We start from the raw sequence: 26,976 nt of genomic DNA, 5'->3' as shown, positions 1-26,976 counted from the left end.
CTTATAACGGGATCACTGCACAATAAAGAACATTTCTACCAATGACAAACTGTGGTTTAACTCCTAAAAGAAAAAAAATCAATCCCACACCTGTATTTGCATTTGCATTCCCAAGTAACTCTAAACTTGTTAAACTGGGCTTGTTAGACCGGACCCTGAGGACTGTAACTGCACTAGTGTCATGGCACATGTTAAAATGTGCTGGTGAAAATTAAGACTTAAAAGGTTGCTAATGTTCTTCAGTACTGTTACTGTACCTTTAAAAAGAATTAATAGTTTAAAAAAACCAACACCCATTTTTTTGTTAATCTAACACAGAATTTTTAAAAATTATATATATTTTGTAGTTCATTTCAAAGTGGTTTGAAAAATGTCTCTTATTTCTCCTAGATTTCACAGGCCATAGAAATTTTCTTCTGAGAAGAATCTGTCTTTACTTTTTGATATTGCTGCTGAACACACATCAGGGAATATATAAGTCTTTCCCTAAAGTTCAGTTCAGGATACCTTGATGTTTATGTGAAAGAAGGACTCTGCAGATGAAGTCTCTGCAGCACTTACAGAAAGAGACACCAGAGATGTACTTCGCTCTGAAGTCAGAAGAGCGATGGCCTGTGGAGTGGGATGATCTGCTGAAAAAGACTGAAGTAAAGCTACTTGAAAGAACCTACTACTCTCCTTTAACACTTGTTTTAAACTGTTTTGCAGTCTATCTTGGAAAAGGAGATGTTGTGCATGTACAGGCTTTACCATTCCAAGGCCTCTGACATAAATGGACATGACACACTGTCATTCAGTATTATGTTGACAAGACATTTTGAACTTACCACAATTAGTTTGTAAAACACTTAAGTTCATGTTCTAAAAACTAATTTAATGTATTATAATTTCATTCTTTTTTATATAATGTCTAACAGAATCACAGCTGCAAGCATTTTTGATTCCTGTTACTTTTGTTCTTTAATTAAATGACTACTTATTGCAGGAAATTAACACGTTTCCTAAAGCTCTTTTTTTCCCCACAGAGATTTGGGAAGGAAAAAGTTTACAATTATTATGCACCAGATCATATCACTTCTTTATGTACACAGAGTCTTCAAAAGGATGATCTTAACTAAATTTTCCATCTTGTGGAGTATCAATGTTTTAGACCAGATCCTAACCAGCATAACATGATTGTCATTCTACGTAAGTTGAGGTTCTGGCACTCTGAAGAATGACAATGGAGTTCACTATTATTCTCATTCAAAATTACTTAAATTGGACAACTATAGACAGAAGTGTAACAATGTACTTTGATGTTTAGCAAACAAATAATCTAATGCTTTCTTGACAGTAAGAAGAAAAAGGTTACTAAATGCTAATAACAGAGCAAATAGAACTGGTTGAGAAAAATGTAAAGCCAGACATTCTAATAATGCTCAACATCTAGAAGTATCTGAGAATTCTACTCAAATTATTACTAAAATGAAAATCAGGAAACAAAAATAACAACTAATAGCTAGAAAGCCTGCCTGACAAGATAGCAACAAAATGGGACACACACAAGACAAAAATTTCTCCAGAAGTCTTAAATGCTATCCTCTTAGGAAGTCGTTGAATGTTAACACCATGAAAAAGGCACTCTTGATCTTGTAGCTTCATTGAGATGATCTCCATGAGGCACAAAACCAATAAACAAAATAGGGTATGTAGAATTGTATAGGCTATTATTAAATTGCTGCAAGGTGGCAAATAGAATCGATGCAGAGTGGCTGGACTAACTTTCAATTCTCTTCTGCTGCTCAGTGTGGGGATGAAACAACAAATATAGTGCCATTTGTTGGATAAACTAATGCTTATGAATGGAAAGTAAGAACATACAGTGCAACGCTTAAAATGTATGTCAGAAAGGGCAATGCTAGAAGAAACAGAGGAATCATGGGAGATGTGGTGCCCAGGACCAACGAAGCTTGCTAGCTTTGATGTAGCTAGCTCTAATTTTGTACAACTTTCTAACGTTCAAAAAATTATGTGACCTATTAGTTGAAGACTTGAATTACCTGATTACTTTCTATCCAAAGACTTTTTTCCTATTTATTGATATTTTATAACCTGCTGAATTACAAATTTCTGGCTTTTCACAGAAATATGTAACATTATAACTAGCCTTTTAACATACTATTATATTTATCAATCATTTTACTTTTATTATTAATAAAATACTATTAATTCTAAACAACAATATAATGATAGTCCAGGTATAATATACAAACAAGGATAAACAGAAAGGAGAAAAGTTTCTTCAGCAGAAGAACCATTTTAAGTTTCAGAACAGTAGATGACATGTAACTACAAACTTGGCTAATAAACCATGAAAGTAACACTCCTATCTAGCAGCAATGCAATACTTTCACTGGTAATAAAAATATTATATAAACCATGTTAAAATTATGTTGAAAAATATAATAAACAGGAAAACATTTTAAAGGTGACTTAGCAGCTTTTTAAATTTCAGACAATGCCTATGAGCTGTATTACTAATGTGACTTAACCACCTTGTAGTTATGCAGCAATATACTTCACTTCTTCCCTGCCCCAAAAAGCAATCACCCTGTGCTGATGTTTGCCTGTGTGAATACTCCCTGGTGATAGGCTTCACATTTTTACATTTGTTAAATTTGGTTGTACCTGCTCAAAGGTTTCGAAGTTGATGGGGTGAGGTTGAGATTGGACAGTGAAATTTCATACTTCTACTTTATCATGAGTCCTCACTAAAAATAGAAGTTTTATTATTTTTCCAATATGCACTCACCTTAGAAAATAATTCGGGCTTTGCAGTGCACTTTTTAAAACCTTGTGCAGTTAAGAGAAAAATACTGTTTTGCATCCGAATAAAATTAAATTAGACCACTTAAAAGTTTAACATCTCATGAGGTCCATCTAGTGGAGACGACAGTGATCGCAAGCTCAACAAAACCCACTCAGAGGCTCAGAAAAATTACAAAAGCATTAAGTACGCTTACGTAGATGGGATGAATTGACCAAATTATTTACTGGCAATTTCAACACAATGATTTCCAGACACGACACAGCCTTATATTTTTATAATCAATTAGAAATATATTTCTTTTACAACTCCTTATGCTTACAATAAACCATTTCCTATCAATGAAGGCTAAGAACACCAATTACTCTGCATTCTACTCTCAATGCACACTGGATAGGCATCTATCACACCCATTTCTGATCTAAGAACCTGATTTTTAAAGATTGTATTTTCAACAAGAATAAAAGCAATCTTTTTCCTAAATTCATAGAATAATTTAGGTTGGTAAGAATCCAGGTCCTTTCCCAAAGCCGTTGGGTCCCACCCCTGCTCTGACTGAGGCAAACTTTGAAATTACAGTAGTTTGCTTGGTGAGTGCTGAGTTCAGGCTACAATCTATGAGTGTGGACTTCTCTTTTTTTCTTTAATGTAAAGACATTATTAATATAAAGAAATAATTCAGAAAACAATAGATTTTCCCATTTTCTTCAAGGACCTCTTTCAAAGAGTTTTCTACCTTAACTTTACCTTAAAATTCAATTTTAAATCATGCCATTTTTCCTCTCTGAAAATAAACTTTATGAAATGTCTGAGGACTGTCAGAAATAATGAAGAGTAACTTCACAGATATATGAAATACTCATAGGCCAGACACTGTGTGGGCCAACGAAGAGTTAATCAAAGGAAACTGGTTAAGTACCAAAGATGCAGATAGTGGTGAGGTTCAGCAGGGAACCTGTACTGATAAGTACTTTGAAAAAATGATTGGTGGGTTTGAAGGAAATTAAACCAACATGAGACCTAAGTAACAGCCAACAACTTAAAATGATGAAAGTCAGTCCATTAGACTTTTCAAAAAACAATACATGACAGTAATAGCCATATAGCACAATAGCTGCATTCAGAACTAGCTGGAATGAAAATAATGAAGAGTTTGAGCAATAAACAGTGGTTTCAGTAATATGAGAAAAAATTAGATTAAAGAAAGCTACTGTAAGTAAAGGTCCCTCTGTTGATAACAGCAGTATTAGGAATATAATAGTGAGGAAACTGAGGAAAAGCAAAGAGTTCACAGGGCAGAGAGAATAATGGAAGAAAAAATAGAGAAATGTGTATGATGTTAAAGACAACCAAAGCACAGAATAAGAGGTATAACAGAATGTAAAATAAGTGCTATAAAGTAACTAAGCTGTGAAGAGCTGTTACCCCAAAACTGGCTACTACATTCTTCTGAAACCTCTGTGGTCATAACATCAGACAAGCATGTACCCTCCTCAGCCTTGCTCCAGAAGCTGGGAAGCTGCATTAGTGCTGCGCTGAATGAACTGGCAGTGTTCATTTGGAATCAGTTCCATGGTAAAAAGGCAGCTCTGCATGTGGAAATGCAGACAAGCTCCAAGATACACACGTTCTACGAGTTACTCTCTACATCTGTTACTTGTTGATCAGCTGTAAGCTTTTAATCCCCATTTTTAAAAATAAGTTAAATGAAAAATATTAAAAGGTATTGTTCTCAGCCTTTAAAGTTTACAGTATTTACATGCAGGATTGCAAGTTAAGGATTAAAACGTTGCTAATGAACTATAAGATGCAAGGTAGGTTTTTGTTTAATTTAAAAACAAATTAAGAGAAATATTAGCTTAGAAGTTGCACATCATAAACATTCAGAAGAAACTATAGTTGATACACAGCAACAAAGCAGAAGTGTAAATTATGACTCACTGGTCATTTTCTTAGGAAATCTGAAATCCAAGTACATGAAATAGATTGTATTAGTATGCAGGATGTATTTCTGAGCTACAGATAGCAGGCCCTCTTGCTATCTGTTGTCTTAAATGAAATATTTGCGCAGCAGTAAGTTTTATTTGACTGATGTGCAAATAGGTTTTACTGATTTGAAACAAAACAGTGATGACATTTTGTAAAATAAAAGACAGACAATATATATTTTTCTTGAAATATTTAATACAAATATTTGCAACGTAGTTCAACCACAAGTGTTTAGTTTGCTCTTAGAAACTCCTGTTGAAGTCTAACACACACCACAGACAAACAGGACTGAGATCAAATCAGGTGATTTGATCCCTAAATAATTCTGGACAGTATTTGGGATCAGACAAAAGGGGTATTCTGTACACACAGACCCCAAACATAGATTCAAAGTGAAATTCAAAGTGATTTCTCTGAAAGTCAGTGAACAAGCCTAGTTAAAGACTTCTTAAAAAATAGCATATGCAAAAAATCAAAAAATATACATATTGCATTTTAGCAGATTCAGTAAAATAATTTCAAATCTCACATATAAAAGGAAAAGTCTTAGCCACAAAGATTTTAGTATCACTAAATAAAATATGCTTTCATTACAATAGTTTCCTTGAGTGTTAAAAAAAAAAAGTTGTCAAATTTTACATTATAAAAGAGTATTTATATTAACCTTTAATTTCAGGAAGGTACCTGAAAATATTACTTCAGAATTCCATCTTATCGAAACAGTGCCTCCAGTCCTCTGCGAACATTACACAGTTCCTCTTCTTGCTGTGCAAAGGCATTACATTACACATACTTTTAAGTATTTTTTTAAAATACTGTAATTTTGGCACATATCATATGCTGCTTTTAACATATAAAACATGATATTTTTCTTTTCCATGTCAACATTCAACATACTACGATTCAGAACTAAAACAGTATGTCTATATGTATGTGCTGCTTTTATTACCCAGGTAAGGTTTAAAGTATAACATGCCAGTGATACCTGCATTCTGACTAATTTTTGTTTTTAATAGGGGACTAAAAATTACAATTTTTAGGAATTTATAGTGTTCAAACAGCTATACTTAATAAATAAAAATGAAGACAAGGTGATTTAATTTACCATTTCTTTAAGAAGTTTCTCTTGGAGTCCTTTTACATCTTCTTTCATCAGATGCATCTACAAAAAGATACTGAATGCGCCTTCTCTGCTCACAACCGGTAACCCATTTTCAATATGACAATTACATCCCTAAATGGTTCATAACTGAGAGATACAGATGCACACACATGTACCTGCCTAGGGGACATGTTTTAAAATTGTTCCTTCTCCAATGATGAACACTAATAAACAACACCACAGAATACAGAGTAAATCTTGCAGCAGTTTTCCACATAACTGCACACAACTTCTAATGGGTGAAATCTAGGCCTAAAACACTGAATATTGTAACATTAAAGGACATTTTATGACAATGAAGAACTACAGAAATATTTATGTGCCATTAATACAGTGCTGAGGATAAAGACTTTACTTAGAAAAAAGTCAATATTGATACCTATTGGCAAAACTGAAGAATGATTAAAAACAAGAAAGAAACAGAAGTTCCCCATACCTGTGAAGTAAAAACACGTTCTTCATAGTCAACAGTATGGTAGATGTTATTTTCAAATGAAGTTTTAAGAATCTGAACTCTGAAGAAATAAAAGCAGTTCAAAAAGCTTTGCTATGTATGAACTTCCCACACATATCACGAATACAAATAGACCACAAATAATGGGATGTATGTAAAAGCATGGATAAATATTACCATCGTTGTTACTGATGGAAGGTATGTTGAGAAATTTACATGGAGAGTAATTACATTTTTCCTGTAACGTAACATTTAATCTAATTTCCTCATCCCATCTATTATCTCTATTTCATGAGAGAAAGACACTGCACAGAGAATAGTAGTTGACCTAACTTACACCTCTAATGAGCCAAACACAAAATCTCATCCTGGGATAATGAAGTCTACTAACCTCTGTTGCTCATTTTTCATGTACATACTAAAAGTATGTGTATGTTTTTTCCAAAAAGTCTGGAAAGAAAAATATTAATAGATGATAATTAGTAGGAACTAGTATTTTCTGAACTAAACCTGACAAATATCTAATATGAATAAAATAACCTACAATCACAAGCTCAGCACAGAATGGGTAGGAGTTTCACAGTCACCACAGAAGCTTGGGAGAACAAAAAAAAAAGCCTAGCTGGCAGGGTGAGGCACTTCAGGAATTCTATTTTCACAGAACCAGTTTCACCAAAATCCTGTTTCTAGTTTCAAAATGTTGAAAAAGACTAGGCATAAAGTTTTAATCATAATTTCTGTATAATTTAAGCCAGAGTAAAAGAAAAAAACCAAATAGTCTCATGTTTACGTTAATATTTTTATATTGATTTTTACATTACAGCAAGTAGCAGAGCCATAACGTCAACTGGCTTGTCATAGAACACACACCATATCAGGTTCAATGCCTACATGCTGTTTCTACATATAGGACAGCTGAAAAAAGGCTCATGAAGTGGGATAAATAGTCCATTAAAAGTAGTAGTTTATTCGATGAAGAAAAAATATATTGGTGATCTAGAAATTTTAACAGTACAGCACTGGCCAATCTTAACACCTCAAATTGATTATTTGAAATTTGACCCAACTTTAAGCAAAATGATAAAGGCTTTTTAAATCAGAATTAATGATCTGAAGTTAAAGGTGATATGAGTAATCTATGGATTCTAAGATTTCACTTTTCTCTATGATCAAGCAATTAAAATACAAACCGAGAATTCTTTTTCCATGTTTTTCAGGGACTGAGAATCTTTTTCAAAATTCTCAAGTTCCTCAAGGAGAGTAAACTGAAATTTGTCCAGCTGCCTGATCCTACCAAAACAAAATGAGTTACTTTTAGAAGGTATTAATTGCATTTTAAGGGCATTTTAAAATAAAACTTCTGTTACAGACCTGCATTCATGGAGCTGGTAACTCATTGTTGTCAAATGCTCATGGGCAGCTCGTAGTGATTGCTTAGTAAAATGATCCATTTTCTGTGAGCGACTCTATAAGGATGTTTTAACATTAAATTCAGATTATTTTTACTTTAGGAAAAAAAAACCTGCAGTATGTTTAGTACTGTAATCAAAAAATATTTTATCATCTCCCTATCCTTTCAGGAAAAGCCTTCTGTTAATGAAATGTAAACTAACATGGATTTATGTTTTTGATAAAATTCTACCTAACTTAATTAGAAGTACATTATTAGAAAAATATATTTCCTTAAAATAGAAAAGGTACACATTGAACAAATGATGTTGCTTAACAGCCGCCTTAGATGAACAAATGCTATTCAGGGTCATGTTTTCCTTTTTGCAAATAAATTTCATTCATGGGTTTGATAATTTGAAAAAAAAAATAATCAAACTGCTGTATGCTCATTGCTTTATATACCTAAATTTGTTTTAAAACACCGGACAGGATAAAAAATACAACAGACCTGGGAAATAAAATAATTGGAGAGTTAACTATATAACAGGATTGAAAAAGGCATACAAGGAAATTAGTTCTGTCATTTCTTGAAGTTCTATGCACACAGCTATTTTCATGTCATTTTAAGCAAATTCTGTGGTATAAGACAAGCCATCATTCATAGGCACACGTACCCACACAGACAACTGATAATGTATATGAAATGTCTTGCCTCAATTTTCTTGGTAAATTCTTTCTGGAGTTTCTGACATATCCTGATAGTTGAAGAACCAGGTTCCCAGATTTCCCCATCCAAACCAGACATATCATTTACAGATACAGTCGATATGCTTTCAGACACTGAAGAGAAGTAAAAAAAGATGTCACAATTCAGTATGAACAGGCATCCTATCTGAAGTTGCAACAGGGCCTAGAGTAGCTTTTGTTATATATAGATTAATTTCATCCATTAGATGGCTGAGACCGGTTTCTATTTTCGTATCAATTGTCTGACTTTTTAAATGGATATAGTCTCTAAATATTTAGCATTTCTTTTTATTTCTTTTTTTTAAAACATGTAAAATGCTTTTTTATGGATATTATCTTTTCTTGTTAAATCTTTCATTTGTTATGTTACTTTCAACTTTTCCAGAACTATAGTCAACTTTCACTCTGTAACCAACTTCTGTAACAGTATCACCTGATTTAGATAATTTTCTAGGCTGTAACTTTGTTCCTCTGAGTCCTTTCTTTTCCTCCTCTTTGCTTGTTTCTGCTTCATCTGAACTGCCTTCTGTATCACTGTGGTACCTTCGTTTCAGAAATGTCTGTATACTCGATCCTTTAATAAACATGAAAACAATGCTTAATTTTAGGATTACTTAGAGCAATGACATGGAGGATAAAGTGTTTATTGACCCTTTGGATCCAAACTCTAGGAGTATAGAACTCAAGAACTACATAAAAAATAATAAGCAGTACATTTATGGAGGGCGTGTTCAGTAGATAGAAAGAACTTGATGTACATGAACAAGATTTCAATGGAACTCGAAACTTGGACACATGCAAGACTTATTCAATGAAGAGACTCATCCTAAGCCCTCTTTTCCTGATAATACCACTATCCCTACTTTTTTCTAGTATCAGTAAATATCAGTATATACTGATACATAGAATACCAGTATTCTAACTCTCTTAAAAGTTCTTCACCTAGCTCTTTACAGGAACTGCATTTTGGAGCCAAATTTTCAGGGTTTTTTTTTTTGGAATAATTAAAACAGCAGAGAAGATGAGAGCGTAAAAATGGAATAATACTGAAAATATATAAAAGAAAACAAGATTTAAAAACTTGGGCTGTATTTTTATGCCAAATAAACATTTTTCTTAATCTTCATGGAGACACATAGAAAGTCTTTTGCTTTAAATTAAATCTTTGTACCTGACTCGTGTATGGGGTCGTCAGGTTCTTCACTCCAAGTCTGTGCTTTACTTCTACTGCAAACGGATAATGGAGATGGTGGTACACAATCCTAAAAGAAAAGTCACTGATTTATGAGCTTCCAGATTAAAGCACTTTCAGAAGTCTTCACCAGAAATCCACATTTATGTTGCTTTTCATTAAACTAGGTACATGAAAACAACTATAGTAACTCCCTGTTATTTAAGATATTAATTATAACTGATCTTGTTGGAATACAATTCTTTCCTTGTATCCATATGATAATTCCCTAATTTATCTCAAATATTTAAAAATTAACTACTAGGATTTTCCAAGCAGGAGACAAGTAAACATTGTCTAGTGTGTAACATTAAGGAAGATGTATTTCCCTTAATTCTCACCATCTGTAAAGTAGATAAAATAGATGAAAAGCTGCAGCTCTCTTCTGAAAAGCAAAGGATTTAGTAACATACCTCTTCTTTACTTTTGGTGATAGGTTTAGTGATAGCTTGTAGTTTTCCTTTAATAGAAAGTAGGTCTGAAAAGCAATGCTTGAAACTTGAATCTTCATTATTATCACATGGTTCAGATACAGATCCCTTTGCATGTTTTCCACTGACAGTTTTGTATGTCGCTAAGCTAAGCTACACGTTAACAACAACAAAAAATAAATCATTATTGAAAGGAGACATACAAAAGCATAAAACAGTTGACAGTTGAATGGAACAATTTTAGTTGAAATACATGTAGAGTAACTTCAATGTTCTTACCAAAGATGCTTCAGTTAAAACTGGTGATAAACTTTTATTTCCAAATGTTAACTTTTTAACAGTCACCTCAGGGGACTGATTTAGACATATACTTTCAATATTATTTTTTTGTGGAGAGAAGTTATCGGGAGAGACTCCTTTCTCAAAGTTTAACATTTCCCTTTTTTCTGGTGTTGACTCCCGAAGATCAGGTGATACTTCACTGTAAGTATGCTCCTGAGTAATGTCTCCTTCTGATATTCCTTCAGAACCTAGAAAACAGTTACTTAACTGTCAGCATGAGGAACGAGAGTCAAAAAAGGTAAGTGAAAGCCCCATATTGCTAACAGTTCCAACACATAAGTATTTGCAAGTCTCAGATACGTGGAATTTTACTTTAAGTGTTGGCAGTTTTTGCACACACTGTACTATTTTAGTGGTCACCAGATTCATTCTAACACTTAGGGATGTATCTCTTGTTTTAAATGCATGAAATAAATGTAAAATTGTACTACTGTGATAACCCTCATTTAACCTCCAACTTTTGCTACAGTATTGCTATAAACAAAGTCAAAATACCTACATCTCATTATCTCAAGAGATGCAGGACTCTCAAATGAAGGCACTTCAATTTCCTTTTGTTGCTCTGCAGAATTCTTTGATTTAATAAATGTTTTATGTTCATAGTTAGCGACTGTCTTTGGCTCCATAGATACAATATTCTGGAATTTCTTTTGCTGATTATCATCCTTGTTTTCCTCATTCATATGCTTCTATTAAAATACGAAGTTTATAGGACCATTATTTGTAAACATACAGAAGTGTATATGTATGCAGGGAAAAAGCACATTAATTTTATGAACCATTGAACAAGCAGAAGGTTCAAAATGGAACATCATTAAAAGTAATTAAATTCATAAGGGTATCAGGTGTTCCAGTAAACACTGAATTTGTTTAATTCGGCACCTAAATTTCTATTCTTCTGAACTTCTTAACTTTTGGAAGCAATTACCAATGCTTCAGGATTTCATCAATGAAGTTTATAGACCTATTCATATACACTGAAATGTTATGCTAAAAGAAGGAAAATGTTTTAGCACTCAGTGTTATTGCTTCATTTACTAAAAATACTATTTGGATATTCAGCAAATGTATTGACATACCCTCTATCAAAGTCAGCATCTTCTATTGTACACAGAATAGACATAGCATTATCAAAATCAATTACCTAAAAGAACAAAATTTGGCTCACTAAAACCTCCCATTTAATAGACACTTTCAAAATACTGTTTTTAAGATAAAGGACACAATAGTTGTTTGCAGCAGAAAAAGTTTCATAAATAGAAACTGAAATACTATTATGACTGAGAAGATTATTTAGGACTGATTTTCTAAGCAGCTAAATACTCAGTATTAAAAAAGGCACTACTAGAAATAATAAGTAAAAATAATTTCAACTTGCTCATATTGGGCACCTAAAATTCAGGAGTACTAAGTACAAAGTAGACCAGAGTTTATTTTGAAAAATATGGCAGAAGTGGGCAGAAGAATAAAGTGCAACTGTATACCTGTACTTTTGATTTCTCCTCAGACCTGCGTGCTGAAAATTCCCATTCACTCCCTGGCTCTGAACTGGAAGGCTCTTTGTAATTTTTTGCTAATGCTGCTCTTCGAGGTAGTTTTTGCCTGGTGTTTTTTTCTATCGTTTCATCAGTTTTTAGATTCTGTTCTTTACGTTTGTTTATCTTTGGAGGAATAAAAACATCTTCAGTTTGTATCAGAATGATCAATAAATACGTAAGAATAAATGGCAGGTAACTGCGTTTAATTACTTGAAATCCATTCTTTCAAAACCAATAAAAGTTTAACTTTACCGGCTCACAGAGTCCAACCATCAGTCTAATAAGCATTTTTGGAAGATAATTTTCACACAATGCAGTCAGGAAAGTAAGAGTCAAAAAAAGTGAAGAGGCAAACTCAATGCCATTTTTGAACTACAGCAAAGCTAAAGTGCATTTCCAAAGCTTGCTCCCCCAAATATGTGCACATTTAAATGAACAAAAGCAAAAGCCTGCATAGTGAGCAGGAACCAGTATCCTTGATCATCACCTCTGAACTGCTTACCTTAACCACTAGGCTAGAATTAGGCTTCCTTCCTATCTGTCCCTTTCTACATCATAACTACTGCCACTCTCTCTACACAGCAGTCAATTTTCAGAAATAGAGCAAAGCATGTTCTCACTGAAAGTACCCCAGGGATCTGACATTAGAAGGGATGTAAAATATAAGTGCAGCACCTCTCAGACTAGGAGAGGCTGGCAAGAGTAGAATTTCTGCCTCCTACTCTCTTGAAAAGTGCTCTATGCAAAACGTACACTGTGCTAGCTTCCTCACCTCCACGACCAGGTCTATTAGCGACTTGGGCTTTAGATGCTCTCCATCTAAGTCTACGCAGTACTGGACCCCCACCGCCTCAAAGCAGGCATTTTGAATGTGTTTGGGCAGATCTGGGGAATTTCACTAATGAAAAAGGACACTTTTTAGTAAGTAGACAGATAAAATGTTGGGCAACTGAAGCCCTCTTCAGTTTTGATTTACATGGACTAGACGTCACCATCAATACCTACATGTGGTGATCATATTTTCATATGTATGACTTCATTGAATGCATGTATGTAGCTTTAAGCTATCAACATTAACAAGTTTTGTATAGTCTGAGAGAGAAAAATATAGTCTAGAGGGGACATGGGAAGCTTTTAGGTTTTGTTTGACGTTTTGCTTTTTTTGTTTGTTCCTATGTTTGGTTTTGTTTTTTAAACTGTGACTTACAAACATCTACAAGCCCCTTCCCTTGATGTTCATAATGTCTTGTAACTTATTATACTCCCAACTAACATGCTTACAATATTTTGCAATGATTATTCTTTCTGAGTATCTATTGCGTTTTTGTTTTCACAGTTACATGATGTTACACATATTCATTTAAAGAAATTATAACCTCAAAGGTATTAAAATTCAGTTAAGCACAAGGCACATGAAAACCCTTGCTGAAAAGCTAATGGCATATTCAATGGAGCAGATGGCTATTAAGCAGTAAATAGGCATAATCAATAATATTAAGTAATAAAACCTAGAAAAGTGTAAATGTATAATAATCACTCTAACTCACAGCTAGTATTATGCCTGAAACACTAGCTAAATACTACATAAGAAGAATAAAGTACCTGAAAAGAAGCAGCTGTATTAACAAATGATCTTGAAATAAGCATGGAGAAACAGCATGTATTTATGAAAAATTATTTTAAAACATATTCAAAATATCTTAACTCACTAGAGAAACTGTATTACCAGTCTAGTCACAACTTTACATTTACCTTTTCCTTATTTGCATTTTTGCCTTTACATTTATCCACACGGCAAGCAGGTTCAGATAATTTATCTGCTGTTACGATACATAAAGTTAGAAAAATCAGCAAAATATTCAAATGGTTGACATTTAGACTTTTAGCTGGAAAAATCACAGAACCACTTTTATGCCCACAAATTTAAAGATTCAGTAAACAGCTTTCAGCACATTATTTTGTAATGCCAAAGGCTTTTATAATCAAGTCCTGCCTGTCTCATCCTCCAATAATTTTACACGTTAAAATACATACTTTTTCAAAGTTAACCTTTATAAATTATTAGAGCTAATCTGAAAATTCTTTATGCTTGGAAATAAGACAATGAAACCAGATTTTATCTGCAACACAACACATTATATGCTGTGCAGTTAGTATCTATGGACAAACTTATTGCAACATTCTTAAGTACAAAAAAAACATTCTTACTTTTGCCTGTCCTTATTGGTTTCTTTAAGTTTTTATTTCTACTGTAATCAATTAACCGGGCTTTAGATTTTTTATTTGCTTCCTGTAGCCAACTAATGTCTGTCTTGCTCTCATCACCTCCATATTCTGTATCTGCATCACTAAAGAGATGCTTCTTGTTTCGATTGTTTCTAGTCTACAAAAAACCCAAAAAGTTCTTAAGTTACTGATTTACTTTTAATATACCTGTTACTTACAGTATTGATATTAAAAGCACGAAGACAAAGTATATTGATCCACAAAAATCTGAACCTTACTTTTTTTCTTCCTGTCACTTCAGTGCTAGTTTTACTGTCATTTGCACTCCTTAATTAAAAGAAGAAAAAACACCTTTAAATGACACATTTAAAAATAACTTGTTTTAAATCTTTCTACTATTCATGTGGTATGTGAACTGAGGATTCAAACAAACTTACCTACTTTTGTTTTCACACCCATTTTGGAAATACCTGTTCACCTTAAACCTTAAAGGCTCGTGTTTATTTGCTAGTGATCGGTAAGAACACACAGTAACAATACATCCCTTTGCAGGCTGAACATTAAAAAAAAACTACCCCACTCTATTCAGGAGTTTATATCCCCATAATATTCCATGAAGAGAACTAAAGCTGTTTTCTTCCTGAAACACATTCTTTTTATCAGCTTCCCAAAGGAAAGTCATGATACAGCCTAGGAGACCACAGCAGCTATGTTTATTGCTTGAAAAAAACAACTCAGTCAAGGTATTATCATGCATACATTCCCTAGATTTTAATAATGGAATGCTGGGCAGGAGAATGCAGACAGTACTATTCTTGATAATCAGTAGACTGGAACAAAATGTAACATCCCTACCCTTTTTTGTTCGGATCTGTACGAACACTCAGTTCAGTAACGTGCAATTCTTGGATCTAAAAATGTAAATAAATAAAACAAATGAAGGTTTTCGTTTGTTATACATTTGAACAAAATTAAACAGGCCAACAGACAGTAACAGCTAGGGGGCTTTTTTGCTCAGTTTTTGTACTCATCAATTAACTTTGGACAATTAATTTCTATCTTAGACATTATTTAAGAACAGAGATTATAGCTAAAACCAACCGGAACTGACCGAAGCTTTCAGTACCTCAAACTAATAAATGAGTTTCCATTCAATACCTTCACCAATTCAGCAGGCTCTGCTAAGCCATAAGAAGCAAAACGATCTTTTGTTGTCTTTTGCTTTTACCTTAGCTAGATATTATACTTAAACATCTGGGCAAAGATATCTTTACGATAGGGATTGGAAGGATGGCAATAATGCTTTCAGAATAGTAAGATAATTTAAAAATTAAAATTAAAAAAATAACGATACTCCTAACAACTGTTTCATTCTTACTTCAGGAAAACACTGTAATAGCTTTAAGCGGCCAGAACTGTAGAACAGCATGTATGATACATTTGAAAGTGATGGAGGCATTTACATGGCAAGTTCAGTAACATAATTTGAATTTTTAGATGTTAACTATACTTTCAGTAGATATAATTTAAGTTGACTGAACTCCTTTATATTCTGTTCGTAACATATCAGTTTCAGTTATATTCTTACTCCAAGCTTTATTGTAGGCTCATCAAACACACTGATGTTAAAGTTGTAGACATCATCCCTGTCAAACAGACATTGAGGTCAATTTTGTGACTGAATTAACGAACATCTCACAAAGTTAGGTAGGGGTAATTAGAAATTTTGTTTGAAAATGTTTTGACTACTTACACAATATGACCAGCAGTTACATTAAGAAAAGTAGTACTTTTCAGGCTTCTATCCCGAACTTCTCCCTATACATAAATAAAAATTTAACTCACATGTCAAATTTGAACTATGCATTCATACACACTGTCATCTCAAAACGCAAGTTCTTCATTGTGAACATGTTAAAAAACCTAGCAGCTGCTCAGATTTCCACATGATCAGCAACAGTACAATACAGCAAAAGGGGACAAGAGCTGGCAGAAACTAAATATTTTGGAATTTATCCTTTAAGGATATCAATAAAACCTTCAGCATTTTTTTCCCTCCAAACATTAAGACTAATTTCTGTGTCCCATTTAAGGATTCTATAATCTCATTATGGTAATATTTTTATTCTAAATATTTAACATTGCCATGTTCAAAGGGAACAGATCTGATTTATACAATATGAAAACAGAAATTAATTTGGGTTCCACTGGCTGATGGTTGTCTGTAAAAATATCCACATAAGTAAATACATTAAAAGTATTTTAAGTATATATAATCAATGCATAATTAACATTAACATCTACAGATATTTAATGTTCAGCAGTATTTGTGGATTTTTGCTTTACATCTACTAGCTGCCACCATATAAGTACATATATCCAATATGAAAAAAAATTCCAACAAAAGCAATAATGTTACCTTAGAGACAGAGGATTTATTTAAATGTGGCCTAAAAAATAAAGATATGTTTTGTTAAATGCTAATGACAATATATGCATTAGAATACTGCTTATGTAAATAAAAGCCTTATAAACCACAACAAATTTATTCAGGTATTTAAAGACAAACCCAAGTGGATTAAAAGAGATCAGCCCCTTTCACTTTTGTGCTCTAGAAGAATTCATTCCATATCACACTGCTATACTGCAGTTGCTCCATGTCTTCCAAGTCCCTGTCCAAAAGGTTTAATAGGTGACATAGCCCAACTATTCCAGTCCTTTGTCATCCAGTTACAATCCCTCAGGGAGAGCATGGAATTATATGTAAAGTCTATCTCCAACCATCAGGTCCAGCAAAGTAAGACAAGATTTCTCATGTAAGAATTTGTTAAATTTAAACTCTCTAACCGTCAACTCTTTCAGAAAAACAGAACTAGGAACTTTAAATAATCAGAAAATTAATATCTGAATCCAAGTTTGACCTCCAAGCTATGATGATATAATGGAGACGCCCAACATGTGCAGTGCCCATGAACTATCTCAGTTAATTTCTCTCCACAGAACTTGTTGTGAGTGAGTGAATAAGCAGAAGACCACCGAATAAAGTTTCTAACAGCTTTTATAGTTGAACTACTGGAACTTTTCAAATACTAGTCTTCTGCTTTTTGTACAATAGGGTTTATCAGAAGCAAACAAATGATTCAGATGGAAGCAGGATGTGAAATAACTAGATGGAGCAGATCACAGACACATACACAAAAAGAATAAACACAAAAGTAAATATTCACATCATACCTGTTAATACCCAAAGAGTCTCCTGCTTTGCTTTTCTCATCAGTCTTTCCTTTGTATCTGTCACTGATTTTACTGATCAGTGATTTTGCTGCATCTGTCATTTCTTCAGACTTTGCTTTCTATAAAAATAGTTTAAGACTCAACTTCGAGCCCATTTAACAGAAGGGCAAAGCTGCAAACAGAACTACAGGTTCCCAACAATCACCTAAACTTCATGAAATGTCTTCTAGATGTACTTAATCACATTCCTTTGAAAACCATTTTCCTTTGCGTTGTTCAAATAGCAAGCAACAAAACATCAGTTTAGCACATTTTTTTTTAAATGCTGTGGTTGTGTACTGTAACATTCAAAAGTGAATGAAGAAGTGTATGAGAAGCAGAAGCTGGTGCTTATTTAAGAATTATTTCTTTTTAAATATGATTCTTAGAAAGGAATTCAGAGTAAAATCATCTTTATCAGTCACACTGAAAAAGTAAACAGTGAAGCTAACACTTAATTCACTTTGTATTAGTGAAAAGTCATTAAAAGTAAGTCTGTGACTAAATGAAAGTAAAATACAAATTCCGAAATACCGAAAATTCAAAAATTCTCTTAATTGCAAGTCAAAGAAATGAAGGTAAGAAACTCTCACCATCTTTGATTGTTTTGGATGTGCAGCCTCCTTAAAGAGAGCATCAGGTTCCTCTTTTGTAAAATCGTAAGTCAAAGATGTTTCTGACACTCTAGCTGAAAGAAATGTTTTAAATGCTGTTTCAGTAATAGCTCAAATATTCTTCCTTTCTGTACTCAACAGTTTCTGTTCCAAATGATTAACACTGACTGTCCACTAAGTACTTTGCAGTTTTCTTCCTTCATGGTATCAATTACATTTTCCTGGTTTTCTTCTCTTTTTTAATTTCTTTGTTTATTGGGAAAGATACTTCAAAAACTGGAATAAATGTGTTTTTTTCCACAGCTATTTCACTAACAATAGAAACTAATACAGGGGAGAAAAAAAAAAAGCACAGCTGTAGGTAAAAAATTAGTCTGAAAAATTTTTAACACTAGCGGTTAATCAATCTGAAATTTTTTTAACACTAGCAGTTAAAAGTATGAACATAACCTGGATGGGATGCACGTGCCAATGATGAATTTAGCTTTTGCTTGTCACCAATTGTTACATTCTTCTCAGGAACAGAGCATGCTCTCTTTTTCCATGTTTTGGTTTTATCAAAGGAACTCTCCAAAAGACCAGACAGCCTAACAAAAGTTAATACCATCTTATTATGAGTGAATTGCAGAAAGTGAGTATTAATTATAATAAACATGCATCACAAAATTGGAAAGTAGTGTTATCTTGTAGATATTAATGCATTTTACATTGGTACCTAAGCCTGCTACCATTCTGCAGCAAACCAACACATCGTAAAATGACAGACCTTCAGAATCAACATATATTTTTAGGTCAACTTCAAAAAGGCAACAGCATCGTATGACCATCATTAAAGCTTGAACCTAGGTAACTATGTGCTGTGTCAAACCTACTACTTTTTGTGGTGCCGTTCACTTATGTAAACCCCTATCTCATTTGTATTTTACCTTCTGATGTCATCTGTACAAACTGCTCTCCTTGTTACTATTAAAGCTTACTTTAACTCCTAGTCTGATCTTGTCAACGGGTACTATTTTCACAGACAAATTCACTAATTTAAAGTCTCTGATTATACCAACAGAATAGTACTGATCATGAAGCAGTCTTAGCAAATACGTGTAAGAGTACTGGTTTGGTGCCATGAATTTCAGAATAACCCCCCCCCCAAAACAACATAATAAAAGTGGCCTGACTTACACAGCCAACAGTTCTCAGTGCAACCCTCACAGAGGGCGAGATAATTAAACTCTGGTATTTTCTGAAACTATGAAACAAAATTAAAATTCTGGGAATATTTGAAAATAATTCTTTTATATAAGTGACAACAGTGACTTAGTATTCTCTTCCAATACTTACAGAGGTTTGCTGCTTCTCCCTGCTGGCTGAGAATCAGGAACAATCTCTGACGCTTCATCTAAATGAGACATTAATTTGATATCAATTATTATTACAAAAGAAATGGACAAAAAAACTTTAAAAGTAAGGACTGTCACCACTTGTAAAATTACTTGCCTAAAGTTTGCTTTTGTGTGGCTGCAATTTCTGCCTCTTGCGTAATTTCTAAAACTTCTTCAGCACACCTTTGCTACAACGGGATAACACCCAAAAGAAAAATATTTATGTAGGACTATAAACAGTATAACCTCATAAACCTGTATCTTCCCTAATAAAATATGAGATTATTTTTCTATTTCATAGAAGTGCTAATTTCAATACCTTTTCAGGTAGTTTTGCCTCATCTCTGATATTTGAATTTCTGTTCTTCTGTTCTGTTTCACAAAATTCATTGTCTAGTGTATGTCTTTGCCCACTCTAAAATGCACAATAAGTAACACTGACAATTATAATCTGTAAAAGCAAAAGAAGTAAAATTCTCCTATAAAGTAACACTTGAAATATTCTAAACTATACATTCTAGATGTTGAAGCCTTTTTGGAAAATGTGGCTATATAAAAAAATGCTTCAGAATCCCATAGGCCAGGGTATGGCTGGAATCTGACCCAGAAAGCCATTTAGAGCCAGAAATAAAATAAAAATGTTACTATGAAGTCTTTGTACAACTGGAACAGAAGCAAAACCACATATACTCAAACTGCAGTTCAGTGACATCTGTGTAGTTTCATTTGACTTTAGTGAATGTCTAATCAAAAATATGTAAAACCAATGCTATAAATACTATAACCTGAAGACGTTAACATTTCACAATATAGCTGAATGTATTACATTTTTTTAAGAGTATTTCAAGACTGTGTAATTAATTTAAGATTCTGTGCATACTCTGTTCTCATTATACACAAAGGAAGAATTGCAGTATCTAGTAAAAGCGAATTAACTCTGGGGTCAGAACTGATGAGTGAATGCAAATTTAGCTGATTTTGGAAGAGTTCAGTCTGACTTTACATGTATTAAACCTGAAATCCAGAGGACAAGAAAACACTATGTAATAAAGTAAAACACACTATTTTCTAAAAGTGAGTTGCTGACTGCCAAACTCTAGCTCTTTAAAATATGAAGTAGGAACAAATTAAAATGGAAATTAATGTTAAACTAAGTAAGAGACTTAGCTACAGATGACATGCATACTCCAGTAGGTTCTTGATAGAAACTCTTTGTTCTGGTCTCATTCATTGCATTATTAGACCTTCCAGCAGAGCTCATCATTTCCAAAGGTAATTTAAATCGTCCTTTACAAGGAGTGGCTGAAAACAAACCAGAAACATGCTAAAATTCTACCATTTCTTCTATCACAATTACTGTGCTTTCTCTGACATTAATATGAAGAGTTCTACCCATGATCACACCTATTCTATGAACTTTAAAAAAAGTTGGCTAGTATTTGTATCAACTCCTTACGTACCTTATATAATTCTATTGATTTCAATTAAGTTACATGGAGGTTAATAAGCCCACAGACTGTGGATATCTGGAGGCAAGTGATGCTTTTTATAGCTGGACTCTGGTATAAAATGGTCATGTATTTGAAGATTTTACTCTAATGTATTTTTGCTGGAATAGACTGTGTGGTTAATTTCCAAATAAAAGAATTTGCAGAGGTTCTTGTCTTTTTCCATCGTAATCTGAAAATGCATGCTTTTCTAGCCTCTGTTACTCTTAATTTACATGTGATATATGCATATACATAACTAAGGATACTGGTGCACTTGAGACAGCTAAAGCAAGAAAATTGTTAAGTCATGTTCTGCCACTAGTTGCCTTTCCAGCCTCTACTGGTCTTTGTCTTATGATCTCTCCCTTGTCAAAAGTATTAAATATCTGTTACAGTAAGACTATTAGTAGGAAAGTGATATCTCCCATTTGTGATAAAGTCTCTTCCTTGTTCTTTTTGCTGTAAGAGCACTTTTTGACATAAACATCAATAGCCCTGGACCTGTGACTCAACCTTGCAGTGGATCCCACCTCGCTCACTAGCCATATAATCAACTGCCCCTTGAAGAAACACATGCAGTTTCAAGGTAAGAGTAAAATGCAAGTGACAGACACATAGGAGAAAGCTGATTTTCCACTGCAACTTCTATTAAAGCACCAACTGCTAAGAATTCTTTAAACCAAGAGTGTATGAGGTAAGCAATGAAAAAACACCTGTGTTTTCGGTCTTCTAGACGACTTCTCAGCTTGCTCCAGAACAAACAGCTGATTGACAGCAGCAGTAAAAACAATAGGTGGCCTTCAGCTGTTTGGAATGCATGTGCAGCTACTACACTGCATCCTGTCTATAGACCAGTAGCAAGTGGCCTGGCTTAAAAATTTCAAGTTTAAAGCACCTGCTATAGATATTTTGTAAGGTCTACTTTTCATTCCCAGCTCTGCAAAGGATCACAGTTCATGCTTGTATTTCAAAGATGATTTATAGCATATTTTTAACCTGAAAGTACTGGCAAACTTACACATGCTAGCAAATACCAGTGGACTCCTTGTGGAAAATCTTGTAGTTCCAGGAATAAACACAGATGCTTCAGACACTTTCCTTTTACAAGATGTAGTTCTCTTGAAGAACAGAAAAAACTTGACCACAATACACAGACTTAAGGATGACAACACAAGATTTTAGAAAATCTACTTTCAAGTCTTTTGATACATTCTACTGATGGTATGTCAGTTACCGTTGCTGCACACATCAATGGCATATGATTTTTATGCAGCTCCCTTTTTAGAGAAAGTTCACCAAACACCTGAATTATACAATACTTTATATAATTTAGTTTGAACTGAGATCAGTGATTGTTGTTTTCTAAATTAATTCAATAAAGCATGGACAAATCCTGTCCCTTGTTAACAATCAAGTAACCAAGATGATTCCCAGGAATTTCTGCAAAGCTATCACATAAGCCATAAACCAGCAGAACCTCAGGGACAGGTTTACTAGACTACTGCCAGCAAGACATGCACTGTGTGTCTGTTGCACAATGAAGACATGGCAACACTGCTTCATGTTTTCCCCCATCCCTAGCATCTCTGCAGTTAGCCCTAGCAGAACCATAATACACTTAAAATCTCAGAGTGATTGTGGGGCAAAAGGAACACCAGGCTTAAAGAACTGGGCTCCTGTCAGTTTAAACCACAGAATCAGTTATGCATAGCAGCGGTCCCATGAAATTGTGATTTGAATAATCCAGAATACAGGATTCACCTTGAAAACCACATGCTTTTTGTAATCATCAGTATTTGTGAATGCCAAGCCTGTATGACTTGCCTCTAATTACAGCTATAACTATTGCTGATCATTAACAAGTCTCCAGAGGCTACACTAGAATTTTGCATATCCTAAGAGATATATGCGTGTCTTGAAAATATTTCTCTTTAAAGAGAATTCTCAGAGCATGATGGTCTAAAGAACATTAACAAATTATTTTTATTTGTGTCACATTGTTATAATTTCAAAATACATAATAATGAGATATATTTTTTTTGCAAAGGCATTTATACAGCTCAGTGTCAAGTGATAAAACAAATCCTGTATTAATTATATCCCAACCGTAAAATAACAGAAGTTTTATGATATAAAATATGATAAATATTGAAATTGACTGGTATTTTACTGTTTTGATAATCCTACTTACCTCGGAGGAACGACCTCTGCATTTTTCTTGAATGTGATTTTTCTTCGGAGTCCTCAAAGTTCCAGGAAGTTGCTGGATTTTGTACTTACTGAGTTGCTCCTCTTCTTCTAAATGTGGCAACAACTGACTTTCTGGTACCAGAACCTATGTAATATTTGGATTTTTTTAATTTTTATACAATATTTGGATTTTATTATGCTTTATATTTTGTATTTATACGAACACACAGAGCGCAACTTCTTTACCCTAACACATTCCCCTCTCGATTTTGATAAACTTCAGAGCTTATACACTTTTACTTTGAAAAGCATCTGACCTAACTTATTTTTCATAAGTTAGGATGGATTATCAAATCACAATTCACATCAAAGAATTTCCCTTGTGTGCACCTGTCTGAAGTATTCTAAGATTTGGATATTAATATTGGTGTCCTCCCAAATATACAATATACACACATACTTACTAGAGATCACTTAACTGGTTTTAGAGTTATTTTTACTGACTGGCATTTTAGAAGTCCTTATTTTTATGGTGAATGATCACAAATTAGCTAATAATCAGACTAAATATATAAATCAAGAAAACAACCATCTTGGCATACTGAAATAAAATACCTGTGATCCGCTTTCATCAAAAATGACATGTACAGTTGTTTTGGCAACTGATGCAGACTGCTTCTTACTAAAGTCCTACAAAGTGAGTAACCATTTATGTAAAATACACACTTTTCTCAATATTTTTTTATTATTATTACTACACAATAAATGGAAAAAAATATTTAGAGTCAGATCTCAGGTGTCTGAAAACAGGTTAGAGGGGAAAATGAATTCTTCAAGCTCACAGCAGTTCTTTTCCTCATGAGTTTCTCAGTCTGTCAAGAGTTCAGGGCAAAGCAGTTTGTTACAAGCTGGAAGGAATAAGCTATGGCTTGCTAAAAATTTTTTACTAAATGAGTAAATTCGTAAGAGCGGTAAGCATACTGCAAAATGGTATTGCTAATGAAGCATTTCTGAAAGACTTCTGTATTTCTAAGCATCCAGTTCTTGTGCTTCTGGAAAATTATACATGCTATGCAAAACTTGACATTAAGCTATGATGATCCTTTTCCAGCTAGTTTTGTTGCAATTAATTCTAAATCTTAGAATCACAAAATCATTTATGTTGAAAAAGAGCTTTAAGATCATTGAGTCCAACCGTTAACCCAGCACTGCCACACCCACCACTAAACCATGTCCCAGTGTGCCACATCTACTCATCTTTTAAATACATCCAGGGATGGCGACTCCACCACTTCCCTGGGCAGCCTGTTTCAGTGCTGGGCCACCCTTGCAGTGAAGGCATTTTCCCCAATAGCCAACTAAACCTCCCCTGATGCGACCTAAGGCCGTTCCCCCTCATCCTTATTTGGCATCTTTACTGAAGCTTAATAAATTATGGGATAAATACTGTTCTGTAGCAGTCATGTTAATCAGAAACATTTGGTATAAACAGATACTGATAATCACATCTATAACAATATTTATGTGACAATGAGACATTTATTTTGAATCCATTGGAAACCATTTGGAAAGTTGTTTAAATCTTACCTTACACTTACTAAATCCATAAATCTTTCTGGTTACATCTTTGATGTCCAAGATATAATCAAAATATAAAAAAAATATATCTCCTTCTTGATTACCCACATTCATTGGTCTTTTTAGATCTATTGTTAATAATTTCTTTGAATCTTTTTCTGGACAAAAACAAAATTTGAAAAGTAGTTTCACTACAATTTAGCAAGATCTCATGTAATATTTGCAAATACATGAAACTTGCTGGCATTCTTCAGTTCAGCTATTAAGATATATATTTTATTTAATTCACTCTATCCTACAATAAATTTTATTAGTGAAACAATTCAAGATTCAATCTTTTAGAAATACTTATTCTGTATATTGCCCTGTGGAATTTTCTTTTGAAGGTTATTTACCATTGCTGCAGACAAATTACAGACACATACAAAACTATTCTAAGTAGTTTAAAAGGAACATTATTAAATGTCACTGTCTTATGCCTTATTCTGCATTGAAATTAACTCTAATGTGATGCAAGACATTATTTTAAAATTATTTTAATAAAATCATACCTGCATGCCTAAAATGCAAATGTCACTGCAATGCAATTTTAGCCCAGATAAAAACAGTACCTATAATATTTTAAGTGGAAATTTTGCTTTGCTGAGAATTGAGTCAGTACTTTACTATTAATCAATTTGAAAATCCAAGTTAGTGTGTAACAAAGGTCACATTTTTGAACACCAATACCTTCAAGGCTGTATAGGGCTACCTCTTCTTCGGGTATAACAACTGTTTCCCACTGATGATCCTTATTTGAAAAATGCATATTTTTAAAGATAGAAAAGCATTATATTACAATTAAATGAAGTGCAGTGGTCAAAAAGTTATTCAGTGAGGACAATTTTTAAATTTTTTTAATCCTCTGTTACAATACAAGGAGTGACAATGAACAGAAGCTCCATTTGTAAGAGTGAACATTTTCAAAGAGCTTTGCCAGAGACATTAAACTAAACAATTTTTGTAGATGGGACTCAACTGTAACTGAAATTTTGTAAATGGCTTCTTGTTCACAGGTGCATGTGTTAAAACTGTTTGCAAACAGTATTAGAAAGCCACTACTTTGAAATTGTTTGATCTAAATATGTACACCGAATCCAGGTTTTTTCCCCTCCACACTGTAACTGCATGTGTACCTTTGATGGGGGAAACAAATTTGATACACTTGGAAGTATGTGTATCTACTGCCTCAGAACAATCTAGTATGGCAAACAAAAATTAGCTTACTGCATCATCTGCTGCCACATAGAACGATATACTTCTGCTACCAACATTAAAATCAATCCAAAATTCTTCAAGATTTTCATCCATTGGTATTTGTAGCTAAAACAAAAACATTAAGATAAAAAGAGTAAGAGCTGAGAACAATGATTTATACCAGCTAACAGGCTTTGTGTTAGTCTGAGAAACTTTGAATACATGCAGATCTGTATACACCTGAAAAAAAAAAAAAAAAAAGAGATATTTTTTTTTACTTGATGCTTATTCTTTCTTTACTAGAAGGCAGAAATCCTTCAACTGCACTAATGAAAATCTGCGGATATGATTAAGTCTGAAACTTACCTCATATTCACCAAGAGCTGCTGATAAACACGGATATGTAAAAACCCTGTAAGAAAAGGGTATTTTGTCAAGTATCCTAAAATGCTGTAAATACATTGTTCGTATCTGAACACAGCGACTGGACTGTATTTTCAGCACAAATCTTGTGTGCTTTAGAGACCAAGAGATCAGAGCAATCAGAAGAGCAGTCACTTGACTGCATTTCTTTCCCAAAGGAGACACCATGAAAAAGTATATAGCCTCACAATGAAAGCAGCGGTCTCAGACCTCTTGTCACAACATTCATATATCTAGCTTATCTGGTATTTTAAGAACAGTATTCAAGCTGAATATACACCTGACAGAAAGACATACAATCTCTTCGCTGTCATGACACATAAAAAGTAAGATGCAGAGCATGTGATCATATGCGTAAGAAAAAAGCTCGTATTTTCTTTTCTTTTTCATGTCCCATTTCTCTACCAGATGTTCTCATCGATTATCTCAATGGAAATACACTAAATCAATAAAGGAATATACGCTAACCGATTAC

At 33.6% G+C, this 26,976-nt stretch overlaps 2 protein-coding genes across 3 annotated transcripts in view; one reads left to right on the top strand and one right to left on the bottom strand.

Moving 5' to 3' along the window:
- Positions 1 to 990, top strand: part of PHACTR3 (phosphatase and actin regulator 3) — a 113,995-nt gene extending 113,005 nt beyond the window's left edge. For both annotated transcript variants that reach the window (XM_037402015.1, XM_037402014.1), the window contains exon 13: positions 391 to 990. In XM_037402015.1, coding sequence (XP_037257912.1) covers positions 391 to 406 — 16 coding nt within the window. In that variant the 3' untranslated portion in view covers positions 407 to 990. The remainder of the gene's footprint in view (positions 1 to 390) is intronic.
- A 1,234-nt stretch (positions 991 to 2,224) lies between these two features.
- The window catches only part of SYCP2 (synaptonemal complex protein 2), a 32,061-nt gene continuing 7,309 nt past the window's right edge, over positions 2,225 to 26,976 (bottom strand). Inside the window, exons 12-44 of the mRNA XM_037402682.1 lie at positions 26,445 to 26,490; positions 26,109 to 26,204; positions 25,572 to 25,632; positions 24,852 to 25,000; positions 23,880 to 23,954; positions 23,266 to 23,409; positions 22,093 to 22,192; positions 20,771 to 20,886; positions 19,700 to 19,772; positions 19,544 to 19,601; positions 18,659 to 18,795; positions 18,188 to 18,282; positions 17,556 to 17,674; positions 16,741 to 16,771; positions 16,075 to 16,139; positions 15,910 to 15,967; positions 15,177 to 15,232; positions 14,600 to 14,648; positions 14,304 to 14,478; positions 13,848 to 13,915; positions 12,042 to 12,218; positions 11,057 to 11,246; positions 10,495 to 10,745; positions 10,198 to 10,368; positions 9,725 to 9,815; positions 8,966 to 9,127; positions 8,519 to 8,646; positions 7,786 to 7,880; positions 7,605 to 7,704; positions 6,806 to 6,864; positions 6,397 to 6,475; positions 5,904 to 5,960; positions 2,225 to 5,563 (exon numbers count right to left, since the gene is read on the bottom strand). Coding sequence (XP_037258579.1) covers positions 5,510 to 5,563; positions 5,904 to 5,960; positions 6,397 to 6,475; positions 6,806 to 6,864; positions 7,605 to 7,704; positions 7,786 to 7,880; positions 8,519 to 8,646; positions 8,966 to 9,127; positions 9,725 to 9,815; positions 10,198 to 10,368; positions 10,495 to 10,745; positions 11,057 to 11,246; positions 12,042 to 12,218; positions 13,848 to 13,915; positions 14,304 to 14,478; positions 14,600 to 14,648; positions 15,177 to 15,232; positions 15,910 to 15,967; positions 16,075 to 16,139; positions 16,741 to 16,771; positions 17,556 to 17,674; positions 18,188 to 18,282; positions 18,659 to 18,795; positions 19,544 to 19,601; positions 19,700 to 19,772; positions 20,771 to 20,886; positions 22,093 to 22,192; positions 23,266 to 23,409; positions 23,880 to 23,954; positions 24,852 to 25,000; positions 25,572 to 25,632; positions 26,109 to 26,204; positions 26,445 to 26,490 — 3,385 coding nt within the window. The 3' untranslated portion in view covers positions 2,225 to 5,509. The remainder of the gene's footprint in view (positions 5,564 to 5,903; positions 5,961 to 6,396; positions 6,476 to 6,805; positions 6,865 to 7,604; positions 7,705 to 7,785; positions 7,881 to 8,518; positions 8,647 to 8,965; positions 9,128 to 9,724; positions 9,816 to 10,197; positions 10,369 to 10,494; positions 10,746 to 11,056; positions 11,247 to 12,041; positions 12,219 to 13,847; positions 13,916 to 14,303; positions 14,479 to 14,599; positions 14,649 to 15,176; positions 15,233 to 15,909; positions 15,968 to 16,074; positions 16,140 to 16,740; positions 16,772 to 17,555; positions 17,675 to 18,187; positions 18,283 to 18,658; positions 18,796 to 19,543; positions 19,602 to 19,699; positions 19,773 to 20,770; positions 20,887 to 22,092; positions 22,193 to 23,265; positions 23,410 to 23,879; positions 23,955 to 24,851; positions 25,001 to 25,571; positions 25,633 to 26,108; positions 26,205 to 26,444; positions 26,491 to 26,976) is intronic.

This window comes from Falco rusticolus, chromosome 10 (assembly GCF_015220075.1).
Source record: "Falco rusticolus isolate bFalRus1 chromosome 10, bFalRus1.pri, whole genome shotgun sequence".
NCBI classification, from domain to species: Eukaryota; Metazoa; Chordata; class Aves; order Falconiformes; family Falconidae; genus Falco; species Falco rusticolus.
The sequence above is the reverse complement of the archived record's forward strand: the minus strand, read 5'-3'. Positions and strand labels throughout refer to the sequence as shown.